The 27,612-nt window shown below is 37.2% G+C and overlaps 1 protein-coding gene across 12 annotated transcripts in view; it reads right to left on the reverse strand.

The window, feature by feature from the left end:
- Positions 1-27,612, reverse strand: part of GPC5 (glypican 5) — a 1,599,230-nt gene that overhangs the window by 363,005 nt on the left and 1,208,613 nt on the right. Inside the window, exons 8-9 of one of the 12 annotated variants that reach the window (XR_007921155.2) lie at positions 26,384-26,505; positions 22,547-22,631 (exon numbers count right to left, since the gene is read on the reverse strand). The exons of 8 other annotated variants lie outside the window; for them this stretch is intronic. Coding sequence is in view for 2 of the 4 variants with exons in the window: in XM_070048388.1 (XP_069904489.1) it covers positions 13,082-13,158 (77 nt within the window). In the remaining 2 variants the exon portion in view is untranslated. 3 more of the 12 variants (XR_007921154.2, XM_070048388.1, XM_051850553.2) reach the window with 3 other exon arrangements.

The raw sequence follows: 27,612 nt of genomic DNA on the forward strand, positions 1-27,612 counted from the left end.
GATGTCAATCAAGAATTTACTATTTTAAAGTCATGAACTTGAATTAAATTTATGGGAACAATATATATCAGAGTTCAAAAAGCCCAATCATCAGAGCATGACCTTCTTCCTCTCTACCTATTTCATTTCTAGAGGAATGAATTCTGACGCAGAGAGGATGAGTATCAGAAGGAATGTCAGGCCAGTGCCATGGCATAGTAGCCTAAGGCTCCGCCTGCAGTGCTGGTTTTCCATATGGGCACTGGTTTGTTTCCAGGCTGCTTTTCTTCTGATCCAACTCTCTGCTAAGGCCTGGGAAGGCAGTGCAAGATTTCCCAATCTGTGCTTGGGCACACGCACCCATGTGGGAGACCCAGAAGAAGCTCCTGGTTCCTGGCTCCTGGCTTCACATTGGCCCGGCTCTGGTCGTTGTGGCCATTTGGGGAGTGAACCATCAGATGGAAGACCATTCTCTCTGTCTCTCCCTCTCTCAAATGGATAAAAATGAAAAGAAGTAATGCCAAAAAGTTAATATGGTAATGGAGATACTATCAGCCCTGTCAACCTTACTTATGTGTCCTCCCTTGATAGGACAAAATCTGAGATCCAAAAGCCACAGCCATGGGATTCCATTTAAAATAACAGAGATAGATTCATTAACACCAGTTTCTGCAAACAGTGTTGTGATCCCATCACGGGGCCTCATATTGCATAGATTTAATGATAGAAGATTGCATTTTCTGAGGCCTTGTGTCAATTGTATGTATATTAGTCCACACTTCAAGTACAGAAACAATAATTTCCTCAAGAGAAAGTACAAGATGTTCTCTGAAGCCAGTTATTTATGCCTGGCCCCATGTTTCTACTCTCGTACATATTTTCTTTACAAAAGGCCGTCTATAAGGGCCATTCCTTAATTAGGGAAATTAGGGAAAAATATTTATAATTTTTGTTCAACAAGCTACTGCCCCCACAACTTACTTAGCTTACCAGTTCTACATCCGATATTATTGCCTCAAAATTCAACATAAATGATCTAACAACTTATTTCTAAATAACGGAGTGGCAATAATATAGAATGAATGATCCCAAGAAAATATATTAAGGTAAAACTTCCCTTTGCCATGTAGAGAATCAACCCTTTAATGTAAGCTTTATGGTATAATTCATTGACATTGTAATAGATATCGTAACAACATTGGGTTGGTGAACATTTTGACATCTCTCAAATTAGTTTATTTGAATTGTACTTAAAGTAAGGCCTAAATAATCTCTAAGTATGGCCGGTGGTGCCGCTTAATAGGCTAATCCTCCGCCTGCGGCGCCGGCATCCCGGGTTCTTGTCCTGGTCAGGGTGCCGGATTCTGTCCCGGTTGCTCCTCTTCCAGGCCAGCTCTCTGCTGTGGCCCTGGAGTGCAGTGGAGGATGGCCCAAGTGCTTGGGCCCTGCACCCGCATGGGAGACCAGGATAAGCACCTGGCTCCTGCCTTCAGATCAGCGTGGTGCATGGGCTGCAGTGTGCTGGCCGCACCAGCCATTGGAGGGTGAACCAACGGAAAAGGAAGACCTTTCTCTCTGTCTCTCTCTCACTGTCCACTCTGCCTGTCAAAAAAAAAAAAAAAATCTCTAAGTATGTACATAAACAAAGATATATTATAGTTTTTTCAAAAGAACAAACTAAAAAAAAGAGGAAAATTACATTTATCTAGAAGCAATTTTGAAAGCAGAGACAATGAATGCAAGACCATAGTTTGTTTGGGGCCAGCACTGTAGCCCAGCAGATTGAGCCTCTACTCAGGACTCTGCCATCCCATACTGGAGTGCCTTTTCTAGTTACTGCTACTTCACTTCCTATCCAGCTTCCTGTTAATGCACCCTGGGAAGGCAGCAGGGGACGACTCTTCTGCTTGAGTTCATGCCACCACCTGAGGGACCAGGATGGAATTCCTAGCTCCTAGCTTCCACCTGGTCCATCCTCTGCTTTTGTGGGCATTTTGGGAGTGAAGCAACAGATGAATGATCTCTTGAGTTCTTTTTTCTCCTGTCTCTGTTTTTCAAATAAATGCATAAATCCTTTTTTAAAAAAGGAAAAAACATTATCATAAATCAATGTTGTTATTTATATTCCCAAATCTGTATTATTGATTTCTCTTTTTAGAAATACTTAGATTAGGGTGGAATACCTATTTATTTTATTTTTATGCAAAATAAACACGCTCTTCATTGACACACATATTTTGGAATACAGACCTTACCACATTTAGAATGTGATGATAGTATGAGCAGTTTTCAAAAAATAGATGGAAATGCTTCATTATGAAAACCTTATGCATGGATCTCAAAAATTTTTACACTAAAACTTGTATTTTAATTCTATTGTCTATAATTTTTTTGACAGGCGGAGTTAGACAGTGAGTGAGTGAGAGAGAGAGAGAGAGAGAGAGAAAGGTCTTCCTTCTGTTGGTTCACCCCCCAGATGGCCACGGCCAGCGCGCTGCACCGATCTGAAGCCATGGGGCCAGGTGCTTCCTCCTGGTCTCCCATGCGGGTGCAGGGCCCAAGCATTTGGGCCATCCTCCACTGCCTTCCCGGGCCACAGCAGAGAGCTGGACTGGAAGAGGAGCAACCGGGACAGAATCCGGCGCCCCAACCAGGACAAGAACCCGGAGTGTTGGCACTGCAGGCAGAGAATTAGCCTAGTGAGCCGCGGCACCAGCCTAAATTTTTTGAAATGTCCTGATTAAAATATATAATTATGTAAAATGTGACTGCTTATTTCAAGTATAGTATTTAGGAGTGCATTTCTACTAATATTTTTTATATTTGTTAGTAGACCGGGAAAGCACATCTAAGAAATTCATCTCTCCCATCTCCCGGTGTCTCTATGTTCAATGAACAATGAGGAAATATTTTTTCCCAACAGATGGACATGAGGATACATGTCATTTGCTTTTCAATATTTGGCAAAATGTACAAAATTTAGCATCTTTGAAGTCAGTTATTTCTCACTTCATTGACTGCCATTTCACCATTTTATTAATTTTCATCCCTGACGGAAGAATTCCAAATACGTTTCAGTTTTTTGCCTCCTGTTATATCTTCATCTTTTCATTCCTCAAATATGTACAAGTGTCTTCCTGAGGTATTGTGCTGTCACTGAAACAAAGCAATGAAAGAGACAGGCGTCATCAAGACAAGATGTCTATCAAGAAGAAAGGATAGACAGGGAAATGAGATGACACCTAGGACAGTTAACCAAACAGATGCTTCAGGGTAGATAATACCTAAGGAAAGATTTCTGTAGTGTTTCCAGCGTCAGAGATGATTAGAAGGAACAGAGAGAATGGAATTCTCTTTAGAGTAGCCAGAAAAGATTAGGGGTTAGAAGACAGTAGGTGCCTAAAGGAAATGATTATCATTTCAATGTAGCTAGATTAAAATATTTGAGTCCGGGCCAAACGGGGACAGATCAGCATGTGCCTTGGTATGCCTTATGGTAAACTCTTCTATTCCTTAGGCTTCTATTTCTGCAGAGTGCTTGTATCTGCTATAAATATGTATATATATTTCTTTATTGTCATTCTCTTTAGAATGTTGTCTCCACAAGGACAGAGTTTTCTCTGTTTTGTTTGCTATTCTGGCCCCAGAATACAATAGAGATTTGCACTCAGTGGTCCAATCTTTCATGAAGGAATAAGTAAATGAGAAAATGGTGTTCTATTATCCTGTAAAACCTTCCACATATTGACTTCAATTACATTTCCAGTTTAATGCAGCCTAAATTACAAATTCTCCACCATTTCCAATCACATCCATTTTTTTTCTTAAAAGTGTTGTTTCATCTTTTTGACATGACTAATTGTTTGCCTTTAAATAGAATGACTTTTGAGCATAGCTCTTGTTAAAATTCTAATTATTTTCAAAATTATAGAACTTCAAGTCATGATAAATTATCTATAGCAAATAACTTCAAAACTTCAAATCTATAGTCATATTGCCAATATAAGCTTTCCTATTTTTAGAGTGTCACTGGGCAAGCTGCTTAACTCCTCTGCATGTGTTTCCTTTTATGTGAAAGGGTATTGCCAGTATGTGAACACTGAAAACAATACGAAGTCTGTGAAACTCATTGGATAATAAAGAATGCATAATACAGTTTGTCTTTCATTCTGTTACTAGGTATATGAGTGCTTGCTCATGGTCATTCTCAGTGTACCCAATCTGAAGTCAAGGATTAAGACTTTAAATTTTTTTTATCTTATTGTTTAAAACAATGTTTTAATATATAAGCTTAACAAATATTTGTTCATTCAGCAATGAGGCTCATTCAGTATACATTAAATGGTCTCATGGGTCAATTATGCAACTATTTCAGATAAAAAAATACAACAGGGACAAATGTTTAGCAAAGAGGTTAAGATGTGGTCTGGGATGCCCACATCCCATAATGGTGCTTGGTTTGAAATATCATTTCCCCTCTGATACATTTTCCTGCTAAAGCATATCCTTGGAAGGCAGTAAGTAGATGATGACAAATTGTTGAGTCCCTGCCACCCACATAGGAGTCCCAGACTGGCCTCCAGTCTCCTTGGCTTCAACTTTGCCCAGCCCTACTTATTGCAGGAATATAGAGAGTGAAGCAATAGATGGAAGATGTATTTCTGTCTCTGACTGTCTGCCTTTCAAATAAAATGCAAATAGATACAACATCTTAAAAACAAATAAAATAATAAGCCATTAAATGCATGGAATTTTTCTGTCTCTTGGTTGTTGACACTTTCTACTTGGACATGGTATATTTCACTTCTATGAATCTGCAACACTTTTTCAATTTAATTCTAAACAAAGGTACCTCAACATCTTTTTCTTTCAAAATAATGTACCCTTTATAACACTTTCAGTTCTCAATGGCTTAACTTGTAAATAACTTTACTCTGTTTTTAGAAAGTCTGCTAACATCATAGCAGAAATGTTATACGTAGAGAGGGTGTGAGTTTATTCAGTGTTGTCTAAACTAGTTAGGAAAACAATTGCACACTCTTATGTGAGAAGGGATTTCATCTATTCTGCCAGATTTTGTAAATAACACATTTTCAAACACTTCACACACTACAGAATGAAAAAGAATGTCTTGCAGGAAACATTTTATAATGAAAGAACTGAAGCCAAGCAATGCCACATTCATTCATGCATGCATTCATTTACACATTTACCCATCAAACATTTGTTGGATTTCTATAGCTATTACTAGTATGAGAAAAAAGTTAGAAACATAGGAATTGAAAAGAGAAAATTTCCTTTTGGTGCTATAAATAGAGAAAATTAAAATACACTGTACAAGTAATAAAACAGAAGCAAACTCTATGTACTATGAAGACAAATGGTTAACAGGGTGGTTTAAGGAGGTAGTCAATTTATCAGGTGAGGAATAGAGAATGACTGGGACAGATTTACCAAAGCTTGTAATTCCTAAATAGACCCTAGAAGCAAGGATTGAATAAGGAGGCAAGGATATGCCAGACATGAACTACCATGTGCAGAGCTGAAATACATTGTCTCAAGCAGCATCTCAACTTCTGTGACAAACGCTTGCCACTGTTATATCTTCTATCTGAAATAATTATAATTGAAATCTATGAAACCATTTAATGTATGCTATGACTTGTTTTGTTGAAATTCCTTGCATTACTAATTAACATCCATTTTGTGTGTACATCACTTAGTTATGAGTCTAAAAACAAAGTAGTTGATTTGAACTAAAATCAGTTCTCAATATTTTCAGTGCACAGCTCAGCAGCCAATCTTCACATATGGTGGTTATCCCAGGAGGTGTTTGTTTTCGTTTTTGTATTTGTTTTTAAAGTATTAGCCAGATTTCTCGAGCACCTCCCTTTGTGTACTTCCCATCCTTTCCAATTCCCTGATGTCTATATTTTCAGTCTTTTGGTCAGAAAGTCGGGAATTTATTATCTCTTGTGTTCTCTGAGTTTCACTACATCTAAGGCAAATGGTTGGAGGACAATGAGGAGATGAAAGCAATGAAAGTTTGTCTCTTCTTGAATCTACATTAATAAATTAGAGAGGAAGGTATCCCTCCATAAGAGTTTTAGGGGACAGTAAGTCTTAGATTCTGTTGCTATACTACCACAACCATGTTTTTAATTCCTCTGCCCTAAGTTAGAGTGCTTTCCCTGTTGACCCCTACAGCCGTGCTCACATTCACATCCATGTTTCAGGCTGCCCTTAACTCTAGGACAGAGAAAAAGCAAAGTTACACACACCATCAGTTTAGCAGTTCTTTGAATTATGATCTTCTCTAATCAATTTGCCTTTATTTACTATATGGAGTCCTCAGAAATTCATTATTCTCTGATGTTATAGCTTAATCCATCTTTTACCAAACTGGAAATCCTACGTGAATGAATTTCGGCTCACACTTGTGTATATGTAAAAATGGAAGTAAAGCTGAGGTCCTTTTTCCACTGAAGGAATAGCCTAGTCTGCTGGAATTTAACTCAACTGTTATGTAATAGTCAGATTCACTTCACTGAACCATTCTACTTCCTGCACAGTGAGTTACCTGGAGTATTCCCATACATACCCGGCATTATGCAGGGAAAATTGTGACTTTTTCTTTACTTTAATATTGGTTCTTGCATTTTATGTTTTGTTTTGTATATAGTTATGAACTGACTCCCATCTCCAAATGTTAAATAAATAATGCACTTTTCAGATGGATTCAAATAAAAAATGCACAGTCCGCTTCATTTCTCTCAGATGATACTACTCCGAATAGATATCCCAGGAGTTGTCTACATGATTTATAAAAATATTTCCAATATTCTGTAGTTAACTGAATCTATTTAGCCAACCCTAAAATAATTATTTGCTTATTAAACAGGCAAAAAAAGAACAAGTTGATTTTTCCAAGTAATTTTCATATGTCTCCCTTTTGTGATCATTCATCAGTACAAACTGTTTTTCTGAACAAATATGTGTTGATGACAATAACATTTGAAGAAGCTCTGTCGTGTCAGATAGATTCTTGCTATGCTTCTGAGCGTCAGCTTGGTCTTACTGCCGACTGAGGCCTGGAGTTGCTTCATGTCACTACTTCTGTTTGTATTCCTTTATGAAAGAGGTATCTCTTGGTGTGCTGCGTGACTGTATGTGCCCTATCCTTACAACCACTTTTTATGTTATGGATGCTCCAGAGCCCCTGCATTTTGTCCTCCCTCCTGTTTCCACACAAAATGCTGTTATTTAGTATGAAGTATAAAGAAAATTTCTGTAGTATCTTTAAGTTTTTTTTATTGTACAGTGTTGTATTGAGTAAATTCTAAGATTTTGTCACAATATACATTTGGAAGAAAAATGTTAACATCTAGCTTAGGGAAGCCTGAAAAAATTGTCATTGGCCTTTTTCCTACTTGCAAATTAACTTGAGGAACTGTTAATAATCTGTGTTGCATGAGAGATGGGGAGGAAATGATGGGGGGGGAGAGAGGGAGAGAGAATATAATATGAATACATCAGATCAAACTCTTTCATTGTTTTTTTTTTTTTTTTTTTTTTTTTGACAGGCAGAGTGGACAGTGAGAGAGAGAGACAGAGAGAAAGGTCTTCCTTTGCCATTGGTTCACCCTCCAATGGCCGCCGCGCACCGCGCCGATCCGGTGGCAGGAGCCAGGAGCCAGGTGCTTTTCCTGGTCTCCCATGGGGTGCAGGGCCCAAGCACCTGGGCCATCCTCCACTGCACTCCCTGGCCACAGCAGAGAGCTGGCCTGGAAGAGGGGCAACCGGGACAGAATCCGGCGCCCCGACCGGGACTAGAACCCGGTGTGCTGGCGCCGCTAGGCGGAGGATTAGCCTAGTGAGCCGCGGCGCCGGCCTCTTTCATTGTTGAAATTAGTTATGGAGTAATGAATAACAAATAGTTACAAAATAGCACAAAAAATGAACATCTGATTGGCCACATTCATTCCGTGTCTTCTTCTGAATGCTGATCCTGGGTTCAGAATGACTGGGATATCATGACTGGTACAAAGGATGCATGAGCCCTCTACTCTGTCACAATGCACACCATTTTTCTTGTCTTGCATTTTTCCTGCTTGGTGCTGACTGAAGTCTACCAGTATCTAGCAGTGTGACTGTCAATCAAAACGGAACAGTATTGTTTCTAATAACAGTGTGACTATCAAAGCAAACCAGTTCCCTTTTGTTTTCACATCCAAGTTACTCCTGACTTTATATGTTTCAGTTTTGTAAAGGCTTCCAGGACAACTGGATGAGGAACTTTTTACTTCTTGATTTACCTTACAGTTATATATTGTTGATTTTGGAAAATGATCTAAAGTGATGCATATTGTATATTTGTTAGTACCTTATTTTTTCAAGTTAGAAAAACTGAAGTGTTCTCAAAAATTTTTTGACATGAAGTTTTATATCCTTGTTGTGTTGTGGGTCTGGATTCAAAATTATCTTGCCAATATTTTTGTTAGTGAGTAGTATTTTCCAGTGACACTTAAAATTCTGGCTTTAGTATTTACATATCATAAATGGATTCAACATTCTACATTTCTAATGTTTAAACTCATTCTTTTATAATTCACTGCTCTTTCAAATTATTGGTTTTGATCCAATGATAATTCATTATACCAATATGATAATTCATGATCAATTTTAATATTTCAAACATGAATTCTTGATAATCATGCCTGATTTATAAGAGAACTATATAATTCAAAAAAGAATTTGCAGCACTACTATTTGTACTGTGGAGGATTAACAATTCTGATATATCCTACATTGACAGAAAACATTCAGAAATGGGGAAAACACTACATAACATGATAACTCATTGCAGTGTTCAACAGAAAATGCAAGAAGCTTCCAGGACTAAACAAAATTTTTGAAAAGGGCTAACTCTAAAAACCAGGCTAATACTGCTTGGGATCAACAAAATCTAAGGAAAATGAGAAACTAGGGTTTACACTAACACACAAAACAATTGACTCTGAACTACAGATTCACAAATATGCCCAAGACATTTTTGAAGTGCTATAATATTAGTTAAGGTATAAATAAAAGTAAACAAAATCTTTCCTATCAACAAATGGAACCAATGAGGACACCTCTTAGATTATGTTCCTTCTATCCAAGGCACGGTCTCCTTAAAGATTTATAACCATCGATATGTTGCTTCATATTTCTGCATTATGAATTTATATCCCCCTATATCTAGGCTCCTCTGTCTGGGAAAACAGAGTTGAAAAAGTTCCAGACTGGTAGCACACACTGATACTATTCAGAATCCAATTAAAATATGTTTTCTGGATAGAGCATTCGATTCAACCCATTCATGATTCTCAGATGGTTTTTGGTGAATTATGAATTCAAATCTAAAGTTGCTGAAAACAGGAAATAAACCATTATTATTGAAAATACAGGTTGGTCATCCCTAATCAAAACTCAGAAATATGAAATATTCCAAAAACCTGAAACTATTTAAGTATCAAGATGGTGCCATAAGTGGAAAATTTCATACCTGACCTCAGGTGATGGATAACAATATATAAGAACATTTTTAAAAAAATATTGCATACAACTACCTTCAGGCCATGTGTAAAAGGTATTCATGAAACATAAATGACTTCCATGTTTACACTTGGGCCCTATCCCCATGACATCTCATTATGTATATGCAAATATTCTAAAATGTAAAATATCTGAAATCCAAAATACATGTAGTCTCAAGAATTTCAAATAAGGAATATTCAATCTAGGCTAGTGGAAAGCAAAACTAAGGGATTTTTTTTTTTTTACCTACTCCACCCTGGTACAACTTTAGAATCTCAAAAAGGAAAAAAATAAAATAAAAATAAAAAAGAAAGTACAAATCTGAAAGTATCAGTTAAACATACAGATTTTCTAGTGTCCATAATGATAAAGACTGCATAATATTATTCTCAATGTGCCAGGAGGAAGTTATTTTGTTTTCTAGACTTATAAATTTAGATATAATAACCTAGATATTGCTTATAAATTTATTTATTTATAGAGACATAAAGAAACAGACAGGCATACAGACATAAAAAAAATGGAAATAATCTTTCATGCTCATTGATTAGAAGAATTAATATCATCAAAATATCCATAGTACACAAAGTAATTTACAGATTCAATGTGATACCAGTCAAAATACTAAGGATATCCTCCTCAGAGCTAAAAAAAAAGATGCTAAAATTTATATGGAAAAATAAGACCCCCAGGGGCTGGCACTGTGGCTTAGCGGGTAAAGCCACCGCTTGCAGTGCCAGCATCCCATATGGACACTGGTTAGAGTCCCGGCTGCTCCACTTCTGATCCAAATCTCTGCTATGGCCTGGAAAAGCAATAGAAGATGGCCCAAGTCCTTGAGTCCCTGCACCCATGTGGGAGACCTAGAAGAAGCTCCTGGCTCCTGGCTTTGATCGGCTCAGGTACATCCATTACAGCTAATTGGGGAGTGAACAGCAGATGGAAGACCTCTCTCTCTCTCTCTCTCTCTCTCTCCTTCTCCTTCTCCTCCTCTCTCTGTGTAACTCGGACTTTCAAATAAATAAATAAATCTTTAAAAAATGAGACCATAAATAGCTAAAGCAAACTGAAACAAAAACAAAGACAAATGTTTAACTATTTAAACAATATATATAAATATATATGCAATATACAACAATATTTCATTGTAGGGCTAACCAGATCAATAGGTTTTATTTGATAGAAAGAGAGAGAAAACATAAACAGTGAAAAATGGAGAGTAACTTCTGAATCCCAGGGTCTATCTTCAAATCATTTTTGTCAGTGTGTTCAGAATTCAGCTATTCTTGGGACTGGCATTGTGTACATGGAGTTAAGTCATCTCCAGCAAGCACCAGGTTGAGTCCTAGCTATTCTGCTTCCAAACCAGGCCCCTGCTAATGCGACTGAAAAAGCACTGGAGGATGGCCTAAATGCTCCAGGATGGAGTTCCTGGCTTCTGGCTTCAGTCTTGGGCAGCTCCAGCTGTTGAAGCCATTTGGTAGTGAACCAGGGCATGGAACACCAATCTCAATCTCTCCCCCACCCCTCCCTCAGCCTTCCCTCTGTAAACCTGCCTTTCAAATAAATAACTCTTTGAAAAAAGAAAGAAATCATATATTCCTAATATACACAATGCTTTTTGTTTTTGTCTTTTAGTGAGATACTAGAGGCATGGAGAACCTTCCTTATAAGATTAAAATATTAAAAATAATTTTTTCGTTATACATGTAATTTTTTATTAATAAGATATCTCTGAGAGGCTGTTTAGGTATAAGCATTATTTTGCTTTACAGAAAGGGAAATGGAGGCAGGTTGACTTACAGAACATCTGGGATAACAGCTAATTTTAAAATAAACTAGCAGAATATGTATTCCTTAAGTCTAAGAGAATAATAATTTCATAGAAAAGTAATCTTATGTAAATATGCAATTACTTCACATAGATGGGATATATATGCTTTGGAAAATAAAAACAATAACATCTAAAAGGAAGAAAAGTTTTCAAATAAGTTAATAAATACAACTCATAAATAATTCTGGGAGTCATAGGAAGGCATGTTGTAGCATTTCCTTTTAATACTGAAAAGAAATACAGTTGAAGAACTTAAAAATTATAAAGTAGTAGAGTTGAAATTAATTCTTTCTGGGATGAAAGTCAATGTTCTGAAAATTCATATTCTGTATTATTAAAATTTCATACTTGAATTGTAAATGCATTATATTTCTAAAGATACAAGGGAAAAATGTACAGTTATATGAACATTTACTGAGTACATAGCATAATCAGACAATGTCCTAGATACATATCATTCACATTATTAAGTACATGAAGCAACAGTCGGAATCATTATCCTACTTTGCACATGAGGATACCGAGACTAGTTCAGACTAGATTACTTCTCAAATGCGTGAAGGATTCAGTACTAGGTATTCTAGGTATTTCAGGATCCAAAAGCATTGCCTCAATGAACCATGATCCACTACCTCAGTGAAAGCAGCTGCATTTACTAGTCAGTGCTGAAGAGGTTAGAGTAACTCGTTCTGAGTTCGCACTGAATGGGCCCCCTCCAGGACCCCAGGAGTGCAGCTGTCCATTCTTAACATAAAATTCACAGGTTTTACAGCAATCCTTTTTAATAAATTTCTACAGAAATTTAAAATTCTCATCCAAATGAGATGTTTAAAGCTCATGTATTAAAATGTACACATTAACTTAAAATGAGGAATCGTCTCATCAATGAAGATTAACTTTGTATTTAAATTACTGTATGTTGATAGAATAATCATACTTAGAAAATTTAGATGATATATTGTTTGATGAATATGATTTTAAAACATAAGGAAAACAAGAAAACATCGGTATGCCTTAAAAAGATCATGAACTTGAGGCAGGCAATTAGCCTTGTGGTTAAGACATCAGTTTGAGATACCCAAATCCCATATCAGATTGTATGGCTTTGAGTCCAGGCTCCACTCCTGATTCCAGCTTCCTGCTAATGTACACATTTGGAGGCAATAGGCAATGGTTCACATCTTAGTGTCCCTGCCACCCATCAGAAGACTTGGATTGAGTTCCTGGTGCCTGACTTTGTCCTGGCCCAGCCAGTCCTTGCATTTTGGGAATTTATTGAGTGAACTGGCAGATGGGAGCTCTGTTTATCTAATTAATTAATGATATATATATATATTAAATGATAACAGAACTTAATGGAGAAGGAGAATTTTACCTCTGCATTGTGTGTGCTTGTTTTAGTTTTGCTTTGTTGCCTATAAAACAATCTCTTTGATCAAATATTTAGCCAGAATCATGAGTTAATGAATTACTTTCTTAAGGAAATTAATGTACTATTCTATTCAAAATTAAATGCATACTAACACATCACTTACATCAGAGGAAATCTATGGGGATGTCTTAATAACAGCTTCACAAAATATTTTTTGTGTGCAAAACACTGAGTACACTTGTGTCTTACCAGCGGTATTATTGCACCTGAACAGAGATAAAATGAGAGGCTTTTAGGTCCACATCACAGCACGCAAGCTACATCAAAGTCTGTCTTTCAAGGACAGATTTAAATGATGTAGACTTACGGACGGCAAAGATAAAAATCTGTGAAGCTGAAGAAGAAATGATTCTGTAATTATGAAGGCTAAGGATATATTTTAACTGAATTTGGTTAAAAAGAACTTCCTTTGAACCAAGAGAGAAGAAAATTGAAGGCAAATGAAAAGAAATATTATTTGACATAGTATTATACTTTTATGAGGCTTAGATTTCTACTTAGACTTGCTATCATCTGAATTTGGAGTAGTCTAAAAATATTTGGGCATATATTGTTTAATTTTCAGTTTAACATTCAGGAAAACAGACCATTATGCAATGTATTTCCTGATTCTTGTTCAAGACAAAAGCTATGCTGTTGTCTAAGTGTACTAACTTTATATTCCATTGTCATGTTATTCTAGAATCCTATTTATTGGCCAAACAGTCTGAGCAAAGGGTTGTAAGAAAATGCTGGCTTTTTTTTTTTGTGGCTTTTACCCTCTACGTCACAATGCTGGCCCCTAATTACATACTTCTAAACTACACTAGGAGTGGGAATTAATCTATTAGTTAAGATGACTGTGCCTCACATTAGAATACGTGGGTTCAATTCTTGGCACTGGATCCTGAGTCCACCTTCCGGTTAAGCAAACCTGATGTGCCACCATGAAAGCTCAAGTAGCTGGGTCTCTATCACTCACATGGGAGATCTGCCCTGCATTTCTGACTCTCAGCTTTGATCTAATCCATTCTATATATTGCAGGCTGTCCAAGGCAGCGAACCAGAAGATAGGAGCCCTCTCACTGTATGTCTGTCTGTGTCTCTCTGTCTGTCTGTCTCTGTCATTTTCTGGCTCTTAAATGAATGAATAAGCAAATAGATTTACATGAGGGTTCAATAGCTAATTTAAATTATATAACTCTAGTTTTTTCTTAATTAAACTACATTTTTGTAGACTTAAAGACTGAAAATCACATTTATTCTCTGTAGAGATTGTGATTATGTAGAACATTTCTATTTAAGTTAGAATAGCATTATAAAGAATACCCCAGAATAATTTTCAATTTTTTATTTTTAATTAATATGATTCATATAATAAACCATTAGCATGTTTAATCCTGAAAATACCAGTATTTGGGAAGACATTTCCTGAAAAAAAAAACAATAACAATTTCTGATTCTGATTTATCACGGAGCAGAAGAAACTTCCATATACCAAGGAGTCCTCCTGAGTCCTTCCCAGTGTCTGTAGGTATCTTTATTCTACATCATTCTGTACCCTTTCCAAGTGATGAAGTTCAAATAAATAAGTCTTAAAAAAAGAATTGGGGAAGCTAAAGAGATAACTTTTCTTAGTGAAAATGCAGAAATACAAAATAACACAACAGAAACTGACAGGGTATACAAGTTAACTGGAGATTGCTAAGGGGATTCAGAAAGAATAATAAACAATTCAGCTTGGAGCTTTCAGAAAAAAAAATGCACTGAAAACATGAACTTAATTTTAAGGACAAATAAAGATGTACTAGAAGGATAAAAAAAACTAGCATAGATATTCCTCAGAAATCTGAAAATGAATCTACCATATGATCCAGCCATCCCATTCCTGGGAATTTACCCAAAGAAAATGAAATCATCTTACAAAAGAATTATCTGCACCCCCATGCTTATAGCAGCTCAGTTCACAATAGCTATAATATGGAATCAACTCAGATATCCAGCATCTGATGACTACATAAAGCAAATTTGTTATATACACATAATGGAATACCACTCAGCCATAAAAAGAATGATTCTATCTTTAACAACAAAATATACAACTGTAGACCATTATGCTCAGTGAAATAAGTCAGAGTCAAATGACTAATATTTTCTCTTATATGTGGTAGCTAATACACAATGTACAAAAAACCATAATGTATATGAGTGAAATTGACATCTTGGATTTTATTACTATTTATAGTCCTTGTCCATACTCCTGTGGAAGTGATATTTCTAGTTGTTGAACTTTATTTAGTGGAGGATTAAGCTCATGATTGTAAAGTAAATTGATAGTATGTTATCTCCGAAATTAAAAGAAAAATGAGAAAGGAAGGAGGAGAGGGGATGCAAGGGAGAGGGGAAAGAAGAGAGGGAGGGAGGTATCATTATGTTCTTATAATAATATTATGAAATAAGTGAAAGCTATGTTAATAAAAGAAGAAAAAAACAACATTACAGGAAAAAGAATGAGCATGTTAAAAAGAAAAAAAAAAACTTACTTGTTAAGTTTAGGGGTAAATACATCATAATGACTTTCCATGAACTCTGTTAAAATCCTGAAATCAAACAACCTACATTTTCCCTTTGTAGGTGCTGACTTTTTTTTCTGAGCTTGAGATATGATCTTACTTTCTGGTCATGTTTGGTGGAAGGACCAGGTTTGTAATTGAGTTAATCAGTTCTTTGTCCCAGCCCTCTCTCTCTCCATGTCCTGTTATTGTTGGTATTTTGTATTTCTAGACAAATAGAACATGGTAATACTTATTCATCCATATTGCAGGAAATGTGGAGGAAGTAAATTCATACACTGAGGGCTTCTGAAAGTAGTTATTTTAAGCTTTGAGTGATATTTTTGGGAGATCCTCTGCTTCAAGAATGTACCTTGGAAGATGTCTTCTTCATGTCACCTTCCCAGCAAGCCTAACCCTACCTCTCAGACAAAAGAACACGAGCACCCTAACTCCCTCCATATTTTCTGCCAAAATTACCTTCCATATGCTTCTTTGCTATGCCTTCCTTATCTGTCACTAGATATTTGTTGTCTGCTATCTCTTCTTTAAATTAGAAACTCCCTAAGGTCAGAGTTGGTCATTGTTATGTATTTCTAGCAAGGAGAACACTGCTCAACAGTACAAATATTTGGTAAAGTGAAACTCTTAGGTACCAGGACAAAAGTCAATGAAATATACATAAAAATGAAAATTTAAAAAACAATTTAAACCATCATTCATCAGAGTTCAGTAGACTAGCCATCTTGAATTTCAGATTCTGTATCTATTCTGATATTCAATAAATTCTAAAATAGAAAGAAACCAAGAGCCTGATTGCATTTTAATGGGTTGATTTGTGTATGAACTATTGAATTTAACAGAAAATAACTGATATGTGGATATTGATATGTCTGTGAAGTTGCACATAATTCTGTTTGATTTGAAAAATGCTCCCTTGAAATTTGTTTAAAAAGCTATTCAGTGCTTCATTTGTTAATAGCTCCATTTTTGTTAACCTTCTATTGCTATATAAGTGCATTGATTCGCATAGGCATGGGCGGTTTTCTAAAGGGAAGTTTCACAGTAGAATTAATTTTAGTTGATTCCAATTTCAAAGCCTCTAACATTATCATGAATCAAGTGAAATGGAATGCCTGCAGGAGCCCACCACCTATGAAACAGCATTACTGTGAATTCTAAGCATTTGCACTGTAAACACTAGATTTTATATCATGATATTTCCTGTCTGGCTTTGAATGAGTTCTGCCCTACAGGACTATTAGCAAACAACAAAAATGATAGCACTTCACAAGGCAGGGGACAACTAACCTACCTCAATATGTCTTCCCTCCGGACAGATAAAAAATGCAAGCAGTTAAGCAGCTGATGTATCAGCACGCATTGCAATGGAGGGATTTCTGCCAGAAGATGCACTTACATAAAATGTTACTTTCCCCATCACTGCTTGGAATTTATGTAATTTAATTAACTTATGCTTCAGTGGCATTTTGGAAATTAAGTGGTTCTGAAGTAAGTATTGGATAGCATCTACTTAGCATTCTATCACAGGAGAGTGATGCATAAATCTAAGTCTTTCAATAGAATTATCCTTTGTTATAAATTGGTTTGAAAAGTTTTGGAATGTTTGCTGTTTGCCATATTGAAAGAACTTAGTTAAGCCACATTAGGGAAAATGGATTTTCATACGATAATTAATACTGGATTAAGCTTATATATCTAAATATATCTGAGGGTATATACAGATATGTGCATTTAAATATTCATTGAAGTAGTATGTACACAAAGAAAAATGCAATTTCACAAATGTACACTTTGATGCATGTTATCACACACATCAAGAAACCAAAGTTCACGCATTCACAAAAGTCTCTTAATATTCTTTTCTAGACACCAACGCTTAACAGTAAATAAGATTTTAATGTTTGTTTTATAAAGATCATGTTTTAAATTATTATTTTGTTCTCATAAAAAGGGTACAGTATAGTTGAAGCTGTTTCACAACTGTTGGCAAGGTAATTGGCTTGTGTTACTGTTATAGTAACTAAGCAAGTTTATTATAAGAATTAATTTAGATAACATGTCAGAACACAAAGGTATGAAACAACAGGTGTAAGGTGTTATTGTGATTAATTTTCCCTTTAATAATTTCTCCATTCACTTTAAATTACTGCTGCATTTATTTTCTCAGAAATTTTGATTGTATATAATTAGCAAATAAGAAGATAATATACAAGCAAGAATTTTCACTTTTGAAGGTGAGAGTCTATATCTTATTCATCACTATTTTTCCAGTATTTAATAAACCCAAAGGCAGCAAAAATAAAACCAATGAAAAACTAAGTGAATGACATACTACATCATTTGCACCACGTTCTAAATAAGAAAGGTTAATAATAGCTTTAGATGTTCAACAAACTCCTACATTGAGACATTCCTTGTCCTGAGTGATTTGTTTTTAATTATTTTACTTAGTCATCCTAATCAACCAATGAACCAGGCAGTGTTTTTATTATCATCCTGATTATATAGCTGTGTACAATGTGTCAATGAGCATACAACTAGCAAGTATTGAATCTAGAATTCAAATCTGACAGTCTGACCCTCAAGCCTAAACTAGTAACCAATATTCTTCATAAACATTGACAGATGTAATACAATGGGAAAAAAGGGAGGATATGATAAAAGATATTGACATGGACAAATAATAAAAAATACACTCTTGGACTGATGTACTTTATAGACCAATTTAACATTTGCATTTAATTAACTAATTTTTCCTGTCAAGCATATTTTATGTCAGTTTGGTGCTATGGAATGTGCATGTCCTCTCTGAAACTCCTTATCTGAACTTGTTTTTATCTGGGACTTCTGGTAAAGGAAGTCATGAGACTAGGGACATCACTATTGGATTAGTTGCTTTGGAAGAAGACAAAGATGGATAGGAAACTGTTTGTGGATCATATGAGAAGGCAGCCACCTGGATACCAAGAAAGAAGACAACACCGACACCCAGCCACATTACCACACTGATCGTGCAATTCAAGATTACCAAACTTTGAGAAATAAATTTCTATTGTTTAAGCACTCAGTTAATGATACCTTGGTATAGTAGCCTGAGCTAAGACAATAAAAATGACACAGTTTCAAGGGTGCTATATGGTATTAGCAAACAATCACATAATATAACCAATATTACAAAATGACAAAAAGGATTAGCAACTAAAAGAGAACAAAAGAAATTCCCCAACATAAATTATCTGCAATTCTCCCATGCTTGGCTTAGATAACTGCCTAATCTCTGCTTTTAGGGCCAGAACTTCGGATTTGAGAGCTCTTCCTTAGAATAGATACCACTATTTTCACTGACAATTTCATGTATCTTAATAGAAATGGCAATTATTATAGATTCACTTACATTTACATTATTTCTATTTGTTACAGAGATTCCACAAATAATAAACATAATTAATATTAACTGACTCCCATTGCTGTAAGTAATATCAGGATAAGATTTCAGTATACGTGTGAAACTTAAAAAGTGGCTTAGAAATAAGCCCTTCCATTGTTAGATGATGAACACCATAACTCAGAAAATTTTAGTCTTTGAAATATACTGAGCTTCATTTTATTAGAAATAGACAATCCTGTAATATTACAATCTTGGGGCCAGCATTGCAGCATAGTGAATTAAGCTGCTGCCTGCAACATCAGCGTCCTATATGGGCACCATTTCCTGTCCTGGCTGATCCATTTCTGATCCAGCTCCCTGCTGATGTGCCTGGGAAAGGAGTGGAAGATGGTCCAAGTCCTTGGGCACCTGTACCATGTGGGAAACTGGAAGAATCTCCTGGCTCCTGGCTTTGGATTGGCCCAGCCCTAGCTGTTGCGGCCATCTGGGGAGTGAACCAGTAGATGGAATATATCTCTGCCTCATCCTCTCTATCTCTGTATAATTCTTTCAAATAAATGAATGAATCTTTACAAATATTATCATCTTATAAGTAAGTCACTATCCCTTATCAAAGTGTACATCAAACATCATGACTAGCCTTAATGAATCAAGAAAAAGCAACTTCATAAATACCAATTATATGGTTAGTATACTGATGGCAAATTCCATTCAGACAATGCCAATCATAATTACAGAGTGCTTCATTTGAATTCACTCCCTCAATGTCATGTGGTTTCATTGATACCCATCGTCTCATACGAAAACCAGTTTTTCAGCTTGGAGAATTTCTGCTCCTCTCAGAAGCGTTCTATTCCTTCTCCAAAAGAGATCAACAAACATGCAAACACTCTAAAGTAGAGCTGCCCATGGACTTCCTAAGATAATAGAGATACCTATGCTGTCTGATGTGACTACCTAGTACCTGAAATTTGATGACACTGTGAAGCTGAAAAAATTCATGCAAAAGCATTTTACTTAATTTAATTTACTCTAATTAGAAAGCTACATGGAGTAAGCAATAATCATTTTGAACAGGATATTAAGTATACTAATAATTAAACAATGAACTTTCTGTTTTAGGACTTTCTCTCATGGAAGTACAAACACTTGTAAATGTATCAAAAATACAAGCTTAAAATTAGCAAAAAATAGATCAAAAGAGCCTGCTTTTCAAGAGGGGTCCTGCCCCCACACTCAAGGAGGGAATATTCTAGGATCTAAGTGGACACATTATGCTGGGTTTCCCCACCTAGTCTCTTAGCTTCATGCCTATGCAATGAATTCTCCATAAACACCCAAAAGGACAGGACTGGAGAGTTTCTGGATAGTTCCACACAGGGAGTTTCCTGGAAGGTGGTATACGCAGCTTCGTGCTCCTATCCCCAAGTTTTCCTATGCATCTCTTCATCTATATATTTTGTAATATCGCTTAAAATAAACCAGTAAATGAAAACAAATTATATGAGTTTTTTGATGTTGGGAACTAAAGCTATATTATTATTTGATTCCTAATTCATAGTTTTTATGTCAACAAAACAAACATAACTTTAAAAATTGGAAAATTATGATTCTTTTTTTTCTTACTGAATAACTGTCAAATTTTTAAAAGCAAGTCCTATGAAGTTTTACATCACAATCACCATTTTAACATATATATATGTCTAGTTACAATGATATCAACTGAAATGGCTTTCTTTCTAATATTATAGAAATCATCATTTTATTCTCTGGTGAGAGTCAAAAAAGAATAAGCATTGTTCTTTTTGAGGTTTGCCAATTTTATCTGACAATCCATAAAATTAAATCAGGGGACTATCATCTAACCAATATGAAATGTTTTAATTATACTGATGAATTCCAACTGTAATGAGACAACATACAATACAATGGTGCATTTGGCAGTCACATTGATTTAATAAGCAAATACGAATCAATCAGAATTTCCAAGTGTATTTTTTGACCTGAATAATCCATACTTGCATATATTCATTAATTTAAACATATACTAGTCATTTACTTATTTTAAAAGGAAAGAAAGAAAGAGACAGAAACAGATACAACATCCATCCCCTGGTTCACAACAGTAGAGGCTGCGCTCAAAGTCAGAGTCAGGGGCTGGGAACTAAATCCTGGTCTCCTACATGGGAGACAGAAACCTAAATTCTTTTTTTTTTTTTTTTTTTTTTTTTTTTTTTTTAATTTTTGACAGGCAGAGTGGACAGTGAGAGAGAGACAGAGAGAGAAAGGTCTTCCTTTTGCCGTTGGTTCACCCTCCAATGGCCGCCGCTGCAGCCGGCGCACCGCACTGATCCGATGGCAGGAGCCAGGATCCAGGTGCTTTTCCTGGTCTCCCATGGGGTGCAGGGCCCAAGCACCTGGGCCATCCTCCACTGCACTCCCTGGCCATAGCAGAGAGCTGGCCTGGAAGAGGGGCAACCGGGACAGAATCCGGCGCCCCGACCGGGACTAGAACCCGGTGTGCCGGCGCCGCAAGGTGGAGGATTAGCCTATTGAGCCACGGCGCCGGCCAGAAACCTAAATTCTTTAGCCATAGCCTGTTGCCTCCCAGGGTCCTATGTTGGCAGGACATTAGAGACAAGAGCCAGGAATTTATTTCAGTCACCAAGATGTCAGATGTAGGAATCTCAACAGACATCCTAATCGCTTGGCCAAGTGCCTGCCCCAATCATTTTCCCATGTCTGTTTTTTTTTTTTTTTTTTTTTTTCATTTTTCTTACCTGTTGAAAGGTAGGCCTATAATAATACAAGGTGTTATCATGATGTTTCATCAATTTTTACATCCAGAAATTTCTTTATTATTCCATGAATAAATCTAATTCAGTTGAAGTGCTTAATTACCAGTTCCCAAATTCTGCTATATGTATCATTATTGAAAGATGATAAGTTTGAATGACTTTTTCTCTGCCTACAAGGAACTTGTGCTGTTGTCGTAGATACAGACAACTTTAAAAATTAGATAAAAAAAAAAAAAAAAAAACTTCTATGAGAGAAAAGTCCATGCCTTTATTTTTTCTCACATTTTCTATTTGTACTCACAATTAGCATTCAAAAATATTTGTTAAACAAATGTCAGGGGCCGGTGCCATGGCTCACTTGGTTAATCCTCCACCTGCGGTGCCAGCATCCCATAAGGGTGCTGAGTTCTAGTCCTGGTTGCTCCTCTTCCAGTCCAGCTCTCTGCTGTGGCCTGGGAAGGCAGTGGAGGATGGCCCAGGTGCTTGGGTACCTGCACCCATGTGGGAGACCAGGATAAGTACCTGGCTCTTGGCTTCGGATTGGCGTAGCTCCGGCCGTAGCGGCCATTTTGGGAGTGAACCAACAGAAGGAAGACCTTTTTCTCTTCTCTCACCCTCACTGTCTAACTCTGTCAAATAAATAAAATAAATGTCAAATGGATAGCATTTAATTGGTATGATTGCCTGAAATTTAAACTTTCTATGACACTATTAACGGTATATCACTTCTATATTTTGAAAAAAATCTCCTCATTGCTAAAAACAAATAAAATCAATAAAAAAATTGGGTGAAATTTACATGTGCATATTTACTATGATTCAGACTTTCTTCTACCAAACCTCTAAAATTCATTTCCCACTTCACCCTTTTATTCTCTGTGCAGCTCAAGTTGCAAATCTAAGATCTGTATGTCTGATTCACCCTTCCATGTCAACCTGCTTTAATTCACACTGTTACTAAAAGAGGACTGTTTCACTCACCAACTTCCCAATAGCTGTACCTCTCAAATCCATCTTCAAGGCAATCTGACTTACAATGGTCCAAATACTCATGTCTTCTGCCCTTCTAAAGAGAGAAGCTTTTATCATTTTTTATTGTAGTCATCCATGCTTTCTTACTCAGCAGGTTATAAATGTTTTTTAGGATGAGAGCTGTTATTTGCTTTGGTTTTATTGATTCAGCTTCCTTCATCCAGCAGTTATATTTTAACTACAATACTAGAGTAGGTAAAAGTAACCTAATTTGCACTATATAGAGCTTACATGTTAGAATAAAGGCAAGGGGTCACTGCTGTGGTGTAGCATGTTAAGTCACCACCTGCGGTGCTGGCATCCCATATGGGCACCGGTTCTAGTTCCGGGTGCTCCACTTCCAATCGAGCTCTCTGTTATGGCCCAAGTGCTTGGGCCCCTGAACCCACATAGGAGACCACCCACGTAGGAGACACCACATAGGAGAAAGCTCCTGGCTCCTGGCTTCTGGCTTCAGATCAGCACAGCTCCAGTCATTGTGGCCATCTGAGGAGTGAACCAGCAGAGGGAAGACCTCTCTTTCTCTCTCTCTCTCTCTCTCTCTCTCTCTCTCTGCCTCTCTCTAACTCTGCCTTTCAAGCAAATAAATAAATCTTTTTTTAAAAAAGAATAAAGGCACTAATCAAAGAGTCATACAAATGAGTGCACAACTACAAACAAAAAACAAATTACAGAAAAGAAAGAAGTACTTAATGGCAGGGGTGGGGAGGGGGAGGTAGCCAAAACTGGAAACGGGGAAGTTGTTAGGCAAACTTTTCTTCTATGAGCAATACTGGAGAAGAGATTAGCCAGGGAAAATTTTTGATATTAAACCTAACTTCATTCAATTAGAGTTTTTTAAAAAGATCAACTTATTTTCTTTTTTAAATTTATTTATTTATTTATTTGACAGAGTTGTAGACAGTCAGAGAGAGAGAGACAGAGAGAAAGGTCTCCCTTCAGTTGGTTCACTCCCCAAATGGCTGCTATGGCTGGTGCTGCACCGATCTGAAGCCAGGAGCCAGGTGCTTCCTCCTGGTCTCCCATGCGGGTGCAGGGCCCAAGCACTTGGGCCATCCTCCACTGCCTTCCCAGGCCACAGCAGAGAGCTGGACTGGAAAAGGAGCAGCCGGGACTAGAACCTGGCGCCCATATGGGATGCCGACGTCGCAGGTGGAGGATTAACCAAGTAAGCCATGGCGCCGGCCCCCATTCAGTTAAAGTTTTTGGATCATCACAAACAAAAAACAGATGACTGATATAATACTTTTAGAAGATTATTCTTTTTTTTAAGGGAAAGAGTATATTGGGGAACACCCAACAGACCAGAGTGAAGAGGTGGCAAAGGGAAAGAGAGAAAGAGAGTATAAGAGAGAGAGACAGACAGAGGAGAGGAGATAGTGAGGAGAGAAGATAGAGCAGAGAGAGGAACCAAGAGAGCAGGAGAAGCCAAGAGATAAGAACCAAGAGAGAAGAGCCAAGAGAGCACGTGTTCAGGAACAGGCCCTTTTAAAACTTTGCCCAAGGGCAGGCAGGGAAGCAGGAGCAGCAAATCCCATCAGAATGGGGTGGAGCTTGACCACAGAGGTTGGGCCATGTGGCCATCTGGCTAAAACTGTGCCAGTTTAGAAGATTATTCTGACTGCCTATTGGTAAGCATAAATAGTAGCAAGTGTGAAGCAAAATTGATTCTAAGAAGAGAATTAGTTGATCATTTAGTAAATAAAAAGAAACATTTGATTGACAGAAAATGGTTGTTATAGACATGAGGGTAAGACAAACTTGAAATATATATTGAAATATATATATGTGTGTGTGTGTGTGTGTATGCTTTATTTATTTATCTGAAAGGCAGAGCTAAGAGGGATCGATCTTCCATTTGCTAGTTCACTCCTTAAAGGCCACAACAGCCAAAGCTGTGCCAGGCCAAAGCCAGGAGCCAGAAGCCTCATCCAGGTCTCCCATGTGGGTGCAGGGGCCCAAGTAGTTGGGCCATCCTCTGCTGCTTTCTCAGGTGCATGAACAGGGAGCTGGATAAGGAGTGAAGCAGCCGGGACTAGAACTGGCACCCATTTGGGATGCCAGTGCTGCAGGGTAAGCTTAATTCACTGGACCACAGCACTATTCCCTGAAATATATTCTTGAAAAACAATGATACTTGGTGGGTGGATATGATGGTGTCAGGAATCTTGAGTCTGCCACAAACCTAGCAACCCAAATCTGCTACACCCCATGTCCCATCATCTGCTGCATACCCCACACGCAACATCAGTTACATGTCCAAAATCCATTCTTCTTCCACACCCCTCTTCCTTTCAATAGAATTTGGCTTTTTTCCCCCTGCTAATTATAGAGGTCAGTAGATCTTAAAGAGGAAAAGATTGCTTGTCTCCACTCCAGGAGATAGACTGTGATTTTCTAATTTAACACTGCTGCAATCACCAAATTCCTTTGGCTAGTGATTGATCGAGGGCCATGTAGCCCAATTCTGGATATAATGATATAAGCAAATGCCTGATTTTCAGGGCTCCTGGAAGACTTTTGCTTAACAGAGAAACTCAGATGATGTTTTTTCCCCTTTTTGCTCATTCATGTTGGTGTTTCTTTTTATTGTTGTTGTAAAAAATTATCACAAATTTGGTGGCTTAAAACATACACATTGGAGCTGGTACTGTTTCACAGTAGGTTAAGCCACCACGCACAATGCCAAAATCATCCCATACCAAATTCCTGGTTTGACACTGGGCTGTTCTGCTCTGATCCTGCTCCCTACTAACGCATCTGGGAAAGCAGTTCAAGTTGGCCCAGTACTTGGGCCCCTGCCACACATGTTGGAGATCCAGATGGAGTTCTAGGCTTTGTCCTAACCTAGCCCCAGCTTTTGTGGTCATTTCGGGAATGAATCAGTGGATGGGAGATTCTCTCTGCTTCTCCCTCCCTTTCTCTGTCCTTCTTTCAAATAAATGAATGTTTAACCACACTCAAACACATTGGCTAGCTTGCAGTTCTGCAGGTCAGAGCTCTGAAGTCCAGAGAATTGGTATGTCTTCCCAGAGAGCTGAGACACGTTGCCTCAAACCTTGAACATCAGAGTTCCAGGCTTGCTGGCTTTTGGACTCTAGGACTTAACACCTGCGGACCCTTTGCTATGCTCTTGATCCTCAGGTTTTGGCCTTGAACTGAGAGTGAAACCATTAGATTCTCTGGCTCTGAGGCTTTCTGACATGTAATTCACCTTACTGTCAGTGTTCCAGATTCTCCAGCCTGCGGACAACCTGCCATAGAACTTATCAACCGCCATAATTACATAATCCAATCTCTCTATTAAATCCCCTTTAACATATCTACACATATATCCCATTGGTTCTGTCTCTCAAGGGAATCCTACTGATTTAATGGGTCATAACTTTTATTTTATAAAATGTTGTTCTGGGGCTGGCACTGTGGCATAGCTGGTTAGTTCTAGTTCCAATTGCTCCACTTCCAGTCCAACTCCCTGCCAATGCCCCTGGAAAGCAGAAGATGGCCCAAGTCCTTGGGTCCCTGCCACCCACATGGGAGACTCAGAAGAAGCTCCTCACACCTGGCTTCAGCCTGGCCCAGCCCTATACATTTCAGTCATTTGGGAGATGAATCAGCAGCTGAAAGATCTCTCTCCTCTGTCCGTGAATCTGCCTTTCAAAATAAATAAATCTTTAAAACAAAACAAAAAATAATTGGTGTCCTAAGAAAAATATTAAGCTGTTAAATGAGTTTATATTTTTGTTTTCATGAAATGCATTTTACACCAGAATCTATCACACTTACACCAAGGGAGAGTCTTGCCTAAATTCATATTGCTGGTCAGAAACAGAGTAGAGACGACTCCAATCCAACATCACCAACTCCTCTTTAGCAGGGTGAAAAAACACAGCATTCACAATCAAGTACTAAAAAGAAAAAGTTTAAGATTCCTTTTGGTGTTTTTGGAAGATCTAATGTTGAGCAAAACCCTATCAATCTCCCATAAATACACATCCTGCTATGGGGCTCATGCTATCTGTCCCAAGTTGAATATTACAGCAGAGGTACAACTGCCTTTCTTCTAAGTTTCCTCAAAAAATAATCTGATTTTCACATTTTCTTCTTTTTCTCCCTGCCAACAGGTTTCACTGGACTGGTGCAATCTTACTCATTCCCTAATCCGATTATGTTTATAATTATTGATTGAAAATTACAACTGTGATATTACATTATTGCAAAGTTAGGCATGATTTCTTAGTGAATTATAACTTCTGTAGATAGCCATCACTTAGCTGGCAGGCTCTCTTTAAATTACCCCATCAAAGAGTTGGTGTTTACTGAGAGCTTGCTGAAATTCAGATAATTTATGCACATTTCTAAATCCTTAAGACTCAAAGATGATTTCCAAAATTATTTGTCTTTAACAGTATAGCTTCTTCAATTGAACTGTCTTCATTGACAGCCTTTTCAAGGATCAAAGAGCATTGCAGACTTTGACACTCAGCATTTGAAGGCTTACATTAACTACTAAAGAATGAATTTCCCACATATTTTTTTCTCTAATGAATCTTCATGCAAGGTTGTTAGTCATCAGAATAAACAATTCAAAATGAGATTACAGCTAAAAATTGAAATGCTAAACAAATTCTCCATGATCATTGGGTTGACTCAATTAGAGCAAATTACAGTTGAATGCAGGGCAGTAGTAAGGGAAACAGGAGAGTAATATGAGAAATTATTTGTGTCAAAAACAAAGTTCCAAGGCCAAAATATTTAGGTGAAGTACAAAATGGCCTGGCTCAGGAAAATAAGCCAAATGCCAACAGTTTACTATTGCAATGATCACAAATGCCAGGTATTTTGAATACTCAGTGTATTGTATGCCAGACAGTTTACTAGGGAACACCAATTACACTGATGTAGGCTGTGCGGTGAACAACCACTGGTTTTATTTGCCTCTATAAAAATACACAACTACAATAACTCTGCATGCTCTTTTCATCCAGTAACCTCTGGAGAGTCTGTTACAAGGT

Source organism: Oryctolagus cuniculus, chromosome 9 (genome assembly GCF_964237555.1).
Source record: "Oryctolagus cuniculus chromosome 9, mOryCun1.1, whole genome shotgun sequence".
In the NCBI taxonomy this organism is placed as follows: Eukaryota; Metazoa; Chordata; class Mammalia; order Lagomorpha; family Leporidae; genus Oryctolagus; species Oryctolagus cuniculus.